Source organism: Terrapene carolina, unplaced genomic scaffold (assembly GCF_002925995.2).
Source record: "Terrapene carolina triunguis isolate 2854851 unplaced genomic scaffold, T_m_triunguis-2.0 Scaffold136, whole genome shotgun sequence".
In the NCBI taxonomy this organism is placed as follows: domain Eukaryota; kingdom Metazoa; phylum Chordata; order Testudines; family Emydidae; genus Terrapene; species Terrapene triunguis.
The window spans coordinates 7,921,711-7,931,098 of NW_020664487.1; the positions used below are offsets into that span (position 1 = coordinate 7,921,711).

General features: G+C 51.9%; 1 protein-coding gene across 6 annotated transcripts in view; it reads left to right on the forward strand.

The window, feature by feature from the left end:
• The first annotated feature begins 8,707 nt into the window (after window positions 1–8,707).
• The window catches only part of INTS10 (integrator complex subunit 10), a 43,146-nt gene continuing 42,465 nt past the window's right edge, over window positions 8,708–9,388 (forward strand). For 2 of the 6 annotated variants that reach the window (XM_026653313.2, XM_026653314.2), the window contains exon 1: window positions 8,708–9,130. In XM_026653313.2, the coding sequence (XP_026509098.1) occupies window positions 9,002–9,130 (129 nt within the window). In that variant the 5' untranslated portion in view covers window positions 8,708–9,001. The remainder of the gene's footprint in view (window positions 9,131–9,388) is intronic. The other 4 variants (XM_026653317.2, XM_026653318.2, XM_026653312.2 and 1 more) reach the window with 3 other exon arrangements.

Genomic DNA, 9,388 nt, shown 5'->3' on the forward strand with positions numbered 1-9,388 from the left:
CTGCCCCAGCCCCCGCACTCCCGCCACATGGGGCGGGCCGGCTGCCCTGGACCAGTGCTGAGCGGCTGTCCCAGATCCCAGGCCCCTAACCCCGAGGGGCTGTCCCGGAAGCCCTGACTTCGCTGCAATGGGCAGCAGGGAAACCCAGACCCCTCTATGTCAGGCAGCTGGGCACCTGCCAGACCCCGGCACACGGGCCGGCCTCTAGCACACAGCTGAAGTGAGCCGGGTTGAGAACCCCTGCTCTAAGGGTACGTCTACCCATCAATTAAACATCCACAGCTGGCCCAGGTCAGCTGACTTGGGCCTGTAGGGCTCGGGCTGCAGGGTTGTAAAACTGCTGTGTAGAGGTTTGGGCTCAGGCTGGAGCCCCAGATCTGGAACCCTGCAAGGGGGTGTGACATTCCCCAGGGCGGGAGGGGGCTGTGGATTGAGGCAGGGGGTTAGAGTGCAGGAGGGGGTGCAGGCTCTGGGGTAGAGCTGGGGATGAGGGGTTCAGGGTGTGGGAGGGGGCTCTGGGCTGGGGCAGGAGGTTGAGGTGTGGGGGGTGAAGGCTCTGGGGTAGGGCTGGGCATGAGGGGTTTGGGGTGCAAGAGGGGGTTCCAGGTTTTGGGGGCTCAGGGCAGGGGGTTGGGGCATGGGCTTATCTTGGGGGGCTCCCATCAATGGGGCAGCAGGGATAAGGCAGGCTCCCTGCCTGTCCTGGCTGTGGCCCGGAAGCAGTCAACAGCAGGTCCGACTCCTAGGCAGGGGGCTAAGAGGCTCCACACGCTGCTTTTGCCCGCAGGCACCCCCCCCAGCTCACATTGGCTGTGGTTTCCAGCCAATGAGAGTGCAGAGCCGGTGCTTGGGGCGGGGCCAGTGCACAGAGCCCTGTGGCCTCCCACCTAGGAGCCAGACCTGCTGGCCGCTTCTGGGGCGCAGGGTGGTGCCAGGACAGGTAGAGATTAGCCTGCACTAGACCCACAGCACCGCCGACCAGACTTTTAACGGCCCGATCGGCAGTGCTGACCTGAGCCACCAGGGTCCCTTTTCGACTGGGTGTTCTGGTCGTTCTGGTTCTAGCGAGCAACCACTCCTGGTCTGCTCTCACACAGCCTCCAGCATGTAAATTACTCCTAACTATACTGTACGAGAGCTGTGGCCAGCCACCCATGAATTACACTGCAGGGTAACACCAGCAAACTCCCAGTCCCAGACGTTCCCCTAGAAATGTTCTGCCCAGCACCCTTGTTGACAATACAAACTCATATAAAGTCCATCATTTCATAATAGAAAGCGATACGCACAAATGTTATAATCCCAAATGAAGTTTTCCAAACACACACTGGTTTAGATAAAACAAGTTTATCAACTACAGAAAGATGGATTTTAAGTGATTACAGGTAATGAGGCATAAAAGTCAGAATTGGTCACAAGAAAATAAAAGATAAAACACAATTAATATTTAACTTAACAAGCCAAATGAATTCAAAGCATAGGTTTCTCTTACCACATACTCTAGCAGTCTTACTGGCTGGAATCCTTTCAGCCAGTAACCCTCCCCGTGTTCAGTGTTAATTTCCTTGTCCTTCAGGTGTTTCTGATGCCGTGAGCACAGAGAAAGGAAGGAGTATTTTGGGGCCACTGTTATCCTTTCTTATAGCTTTCTTTTTCTTTGAAAATAATATCACACCCTTTTTCCTGCCGAAGAGTTGCTGCTTAACCAGGTGATAATCCATTTGATTTTGATGACACCTTGCTGAGGCATCAGTTTGTCTTTTATTTTGAGGAATTGGTTTGTGGCTGCTTTTCTAAACTTGGAACCTGTCTCAGTAATGTTATACAGTAGAATTGTATAACTTTACATACAATGTTGCCATGTGTATTTTACCAGGAGAATAATGGTCAGCAACCAAATGAGGAGTTTTCAAATGACACCTCGCAAAGCATACTTTGTACAAAATTCATTATGGTTTTGAAAAAGGGTGAAGAACACAGGGGTACAGACTGTCAGGGGGATGGTCCTAGAGCCTGGGGTCCCACCTGAACATCTACACAGCAAGTTTGAGTTCTGCAGCCTGAGCCCCCCAAGCCTGAGTCAGCTGACCCAGGCCAGCTGCAGCTGTGCTGGGGTCTTTTATTCCAGTGTTGACATACCCTAAGGTACATCTCTAAGGGTATGTCTACCCTGCAATTAAAAACCTGCGAGTGGCCCACGAGACTCCCGAGGCTTGGGCTAAGGGGCTGTTTAATTGCAGTGTATATGTTTGGGCTCGGGCTGGAGTCCAGGCTCTAGGACCTTGCAAGGTGGGACAGTCCCTGAGCTCAGGCTGCAGCCTGAGCCCCAAGGTCTACACCTCAATTAAACAGCCCCACAAGCCCGAGTCAGCTGGCATGGGCCAGCCACAGGTATCTAACTGCACTCTAGATTACCCTTAGATAACTAGTCTGATTCTTTACTTCAATCAGAAATGGCTCATGTTTTTAAATCCACAGGTCCAGGGTTCAGTCCCCACACAGGGCTTGTTCAGGGACATTGTTACACTTTGATAGGTGCTATCTATGGGCCTTGTTAAGATATATTTTAGAAGCTTCCAGGAGAAAAACAGTCCATGCAGGTTACAGTCTTTAGGAGGGTGATCTTCTCCATATTAACACCCCATCTTGCAACCAGCTCCATGCATGCAGACCACTGGACCCACATGGAACCCTCTTGAGTCTCCATGGGGTCCAGGATCTGTGCAGGAAGAGGGAACATGTGGGCCTAGGGGAGAACCAGAGGGAGACACTGCCAGCTCCACACACCTGGAAAAGGTAATATAGTCCCAAACCACATTGCCTTTTCTGTTGACTCTTTCTACACTGAAGAACCCTGCCATATAAAGAGGGATCTGAAGTAGCTTCAGCCAGGTCAGGCCCTGATTGGCAGCATGTCTACAGTTGAGCTGGCAGGGAAGAGTGCCGGGAGACAGCATGGAGGCCCAGTGTGGTTGTCACTGGTCCCATATTCAGCCAGACAGTTCCAATTGCAAAGAAATGTCCCTTGTCTCGCTGAACTTATTTTGGACCAGTGTCATAGATGGAGCTCAGGGAATCCACAGGCTCTGGAGGCAGGACCAACTGGTCACTGAATGGATACCCCAATCCCTGTGCAGTAAGGAAAGGGAGGAGTTAACTGGACACTCACCTGAAAGTGGTGTTGACTGCCCATGTCACTTCTTTTGTGTTATCATGAATAAAGTACTTCCCTCTGGTGTAACCGCACATGCCCTTCTGCACTCCTCCTCGCTTGTGCCTGCAAAACAGACATAGTATCAGAGCTGCTCGCGAATGTCAACAAAATGTACTATTCCTTAACAAAACAGCAAGTTTTCAGTTGTGCGGATGCAATTATTCTTGTAAACGTTCTGCAGTTTTAATTTGCCTTGTAACACTTAAGTGAGTTGGTGATAAATTCATTCACTGCCACCCACTTAAATTCCAGACAAAGAAACCCAGAGCACTGAATACAAATATCTGAGGCACATATCCTAAAATATGGAATGCCATGGCAAGCACAGGACCGGCTCTAGCTACTACACCCTGGGGTTTTGAGTGCTCTGGATTTCAGGAATTTTAGCTTCAATAAAGGTTGACCACTGTGATCAACATGCTGGGCTATGCTGTTTGTAACCTCTGTTCAGACCACACTCTGCTCCCTGAGCCAGGACTAGATCTCTGGGATCTTCATTCCTAACATTTTACTATCATCTAGCAAACACAGGCATATAATTAAAGACTGTATCATAATGCTTATGCACACGGGGGCAGAACTAAGGTTCCACAGGCGGCTTTAATGCTGGCATTGCCTAATTTGTGAGTGCTTGATCTTGCAAGTCTAATGTTCTGTAATGTAGTTTGATTGTGGGGTTGTTTTGTCTTTTTTTAATGTAGTATAGACCCCCTTTTAAGTTAGTACCTATTGAGAGACTTGATGCATCTGAATTGCTAATGAGCTGCAAACGCTTTCAGCTGCAGATTGCCAGTTTTAATCCAGCTCTGCTGGCGAGGGGTTGAATGCTGTTTCCATCTTATGGATATTTGGTGGGTCAGCTCCAGTTCCCATCTTCTGCTAATTGCAGACTCATCAGAGAGGCCAAGAGTTCCATAGGCCACAGAGTCTGCACTAGCCCTGTTACCCCTACAAGTAGACTCCCCTCCCCCATCCCCAAATCCCTTGAGACATGCTGGCAGGGCAGTGTGTGGGGGAATATTGCCCCCGTAGATCAGTACAGGACTTCTTTCACCAGTCCAGGGCTATCAGACCTACACCTTTCACAAGCAATGCATGCAAATACATGGGGGATCAAGTTAATGGTTATATGTAAATTATACAGTAACAGGCAAATTAAATCAAATAATTTACATAAAACACCCCCCAGCATGGAATTATATCTCCTCCCCAGCACAGCATTCCTCCAACCTCCCCCCCACAACTCTTCCCTTCCTGCCCCTTGGCAGAGAGAGCTTCCCCTGGGCAGATAATCCCTTTCTTTCAGTGTGGGTTGGTAGGTGACAGCCAGGTGTGTGGGGGGGAATGTTGCCCCGGTAGATCAGTACATTCATTACTCTGCTAGACAATAAAAATCATGGACTGGACAGAAACACTGGATTTACCATTTATTACAACAATCTGCAATTCACTAACAGCTTTTTGTCCTCTGTGTGGCTCGAAAGCTTGTCTCTCTCATCAACAGAAGTTGGTCCAATAAAAGATATTATCTCACCCATCTTGTCTAATATCCTGGAACCGACACGGCTACAACTACACTACATACAAAATCTCTCCTGGTATTTTATTAAGAATTTATTCAGAAAGTGGCAACAGTCCAAGGTTTCAGACACTTCTGGGTCTTTCCCTGGAGTAATTGAGCTTTTCCTGTCTGCTGCTGCTTCATGAATACATTTGTTATCTTTATAGACTCTCTATATAACTATTGGCCCACATCTTCCCATATAATGGGAAAACACACAGAAGCAGAACAGGAGAAGTAAAATTATACAAGGTTCCCCTTTAGGGTGACCAGACAGCAAGTGTGAAAAATCAGGATGGGGGTGGGGGGTAATAGGAGCCTATATTAAAAAAAAAGACCCCAAAATTGGGACATCTGGTCACCCTATTCCCATTGCAGTTTCTTTAGTAGATAGAAGATGCGGAGTTTGGCCCTCTGGGAGAAGTACCAAGTCCAGCCCACAGCCTTCACAATCACTGAGATATACACCTATCTCAGTGAACTGGAAGGGACCCTGAAAGGTCATCGAGTCCAGCCCCCTGCCTTCAGTAGCAGGACCAAGTACTGATTTTGCCCCAGATCCCTAAGTGGCCCCCTCAAGGATTGAACTCATAACCCTGGGTTTAGCAGGCCAACAGCTCAGGCCACTGAGCTATCCCTCTCCCCTGAGCCCCATGGAGCTTGGGAAGTCACCACTGATGCGGGGCCATCTGCACAGAGCATGTGTTCCTCCACACTAGCTGTGATGCCCCATGCAACTTTCCGGGACAAAGTATTTTTACTTTGTGGCAAGTGAGCTCAGAGCACATGCATAACAACTAGCAGAGAAATGGCTGTTGTAAAATACATGCAATCTACTTATCCATCTGTAAGGGGACAGTTGCTCCCTTACTAACATTCAGTGGGGGTGTTTTGGTTGACTAGCTCCCAGCACCAAAAGAATGGGGGGAGGCCAATGCTCCAGGTCAGCCTGATTGACAGGGCGGGCAGGCTAATCAGGGAGTCAGGAGGCCAGGGTGGGTCCCGTCCTCCATGTGAGCTGGAATTGCCTGGGTCAGACAGAGGGGGGCCGAGCTAAGGAGAGAGCAGGGGCCCAAGCTGAGTGGGGAGCAGAGCTGGGCCAGCCGGAGGGGCCAGAACAGCAGCCCGGGAAGCAGGTCAGAGCTGGGAGCAGAGTCACAGAAGCCTCCTGCAGAGCAGATCCGGTGGTGGGAGCAGAGCTGCAGCCGCAGAGCCAGGTGTGGTGAGCAACTGAGGCCAGCCAAGGGGGGACCTTGGGCAAAGGGCCCAGCGCAGAAAGACACCCCCTGCCAAGGGTCCTTGCAGGACAGACTGGGAGGGGGATCTTAACCCGACGGGGGGCTGATGCTGGGAAGAAGGGTCCCACCACCCAAAGCCCAGAGGTGTGTGACCACCACAATTGCAAGTGTCCAACCTGCAGCACAGTCAGGGCCTGAGAAGAAGGCCTTGGACCTACAAGGAACAGACTGTGAACTGCCCTGACATTCCAGAGACACTGGTTGTGATGTTCCCTGCCACAGAGCGGAGTGATGTGTTTTCCTTTAACCTCTCCCATTTTTCCTAATTCTTTTTTTTTAAATTAATTGTTGATTAAACAACTTGTATTTGATTTAGATTGTATGTAATGATCAGTGGGTCAGGGAAGTGCCCAGTGCAAAGAGAGTACCCCGGAGTGGGGACACTCTAGCCCCTGTCCTAGGTGACCACAGCAGGGTTGGGGGTCGAGCCCCTCAGGAATCCTGGGCTCAGCCTTGTTGGGGTTACGAGGACTCTGCCAGACAGGAGAGTGGAAGGGGAGTCCTCAAGGGCAGGGAGGCATCTGGGTAAAGGAAGTGGGAGTGAGGACTCAGATCCTTTCACTAGCCCATTTCACCGGGGTAGTGGAGAAGCCAGGAAAGTTCCCCACAATAGCCGGACCATTCCCCCGCTTACACATCCACAGACATCTATTGTCTGTGGCTGTAAGGGTGGCGGGTGAGACAATCTGGAGAAACTGTATGGTTGCCATGTGAATAGTGATAATTGTGCTACACTTTGTGTTCTGATGCAGCTGATGCCACATAGAATCGTAGGACTGGAAGGGACCTCAAGAAGTCATCTAGTCCAGTCCCCTGCATTCATGGCAGAACTAAGTAATACACAATAGATTTCTCACTAATAGATTGTTCCCTGATGACTTTTAGATACACTCTCCAGCCTTGTCACTGCTGCATCTACTTACTCTTGGCCCTGATTCAGTTATTGTGGGTATATTCTATTGTGATGCTATAATTTGTGCATGAAAAACAGCACAGCGCTTACATTGCACAGCTGATGTGCTGCTGCAGTCAATTAGACAGAGGTGCTGTATGACAAATGGACTTTGTAATTAGCTGCTGCCAAAAATCCTTTGTTTCTGTCAGCCTTACAGCAATATGTTGGCAAAAAGCAAAATTGGGTTCAGGTACCCACCATGCTGGCATTCTCCTACATGCCCCACTGGGCCTTTTAAACACTGTGGCAGGATTTGTTTAGCGTGCACATGATGCTCCGTTATTCTGTATATCTACAATACATGAGCTGGCATAACTGATCACTGCTAACAAAGCAGGGTCCAGAGTGAGGCCAAGACTACTTGGATGATTATCCTCGTTGGCCCAGTGCTTGTGAATGGCTTTTGACTTAGCTCTATGTGGCAATATTTGTCTGCCTTTAAACAGCTCTGACAAGGGATACACAGGTGACAAAGCAGCAAACTCACAATAAGTTCGAAGAGGATTTTCTTACAAAGAACATGCTTCAAAAGCCCCTGTAAAGAGTGAAACCAAGTTATGGCAGGAAGAGCAGTCTGAAGCAAAAACAATTTAAGTACTATCCACTTCTATAAAGAAAAGGCGACAAGCTCAAATACAAAATAACCAAACCTTATAGCAGCTTGAGAGCAATTCTAAAGGGCATGACAGGTGACTCCAAATATAAAATTGTACTGGGGTGAAAGATTAAACCTGTGCCTATAATGGGAGTCTATACAGAGGCCTCTGTGTCATAGTGGAAAATGTTGGGTATAACCCACAGCCCTCAGGGCCACAAGAAGAGCAAGGACAGGACCGCAGGCAGAGTCTGACCCTGGTCGGGCACATGAGAGATGCCCGATGACAAAGGAACATGTTTCCTGTACACTGCAGTGTCACTCCCTTATCAACAAGCTAGATGGGTGAGCACAGGGAACCATGAGGGTTATGGGACCACTGCCAGGCCACCACCAAATCCATGAGGGGGATTTGAAATGGGCAACAGGGGAGTTGAAGGGACCATGCCAGCACCACGGAACGGGTGTGTGTGTGGAAGGGGCTGCTGCACTGTTACCAAAATTCATACATTCTAAGATCCAAAGGGCCTATTGTGACCATCTAGAGTCTGATCTTCTGCAGAAGACAGGCCGATGGAGGAGGCTGGGAGAGGAGGAATCATGTTTTATCACCGTGTTGGGGGAAATGTTGATGGTGAGGGGAGGAAAAGGTACCATCACCATGGGGATGGGGGAATGCTGTCAGCCTGGTGTGGGGGGGGGGTGGCTTTACCACCATGGGGGTGGGGGAATGCTGTCACCTGTTGGGGTGGTGGCTTTATCACCATGGCGATGGGGGAAATGCTGTCACCGGGGTGGGGGCTTTATCACCATGGCGATGGGGGAATGCTGTCAGCCTGGTGTGGGGGGGTGGCTTTATCACCATGGCGATGGGGGAAATGCTGTCACCCTGGTGTGGGGGGGTGGCTTTATCACCATGGCGATGGGGGAATGTAGTCATCCTGGTGATGGGGTGGGCGGGGCTATCACCCTAGCGACGGGGCGGAACTCTCGAGTCGGAGCGCGCCCTGTGTCCGGCTGGGCCCCAGCACGAGGGGCGGGGTATCGGTGGATCACGCGCGGGCGGAACCGGGCCACTCTCTGCAGGCCCCGAGGTGCTCCGCCCCCAGCGCTGCGGCGGACGCGGCACCGCACCAGGCCGCGCTGGCCAAGAGCCGGAGTCCCGCCGACACCGGAAGTGCATCTGCTGCCCGCAGCTAAGATGGCGGACGCGGCTTCCCGCAGAGCCACGCGCGCGTCGGCCCGGCAGTTGAGCCCTCACTGGGCGGCGGCCTTATGCTGCTCTTCGCGTTCGAGACAGCACGTGGGCTGCGACGCGTGAGCGCCCATACTCCGCGCATGCGCCCTAGGAGGGGCACGAAGCCGGTGGCTGCGGAGGATGTCGGCGCAGGGGGATTGCGAGTTCCTGGTGAAGCGGGCCCGGGACCTGGTGCAGGGGGACCTGTGGGCGGCCAAGGCCTGGCTCATCACGGCGCGGAGTCTCTACCCGGCCGACTTCAACATCCAGGTCAGGACGGCAGCCCACCCCCGCCGCCCGCTGTGTATGCGGCTCGCGCCTCGCCCCCCTCCCCACAGTGCCTTGCGGCAGCCCCCCCCCGTGTGCGGCCGGCAGCCCCCCCCCACCCCTGTGTGCGCCTCGCGCCTCCTCCCCACAGTGCCTTGCGGCAGCCCCCCCCCGTGTGCGCCTCGCGCCCCCTCCCCACAGTGCCTTGCGGCAGCCCCCCCAGCCCTGTGTGCGCCTCGCGCCCCCTCCCCACAGTGCCTT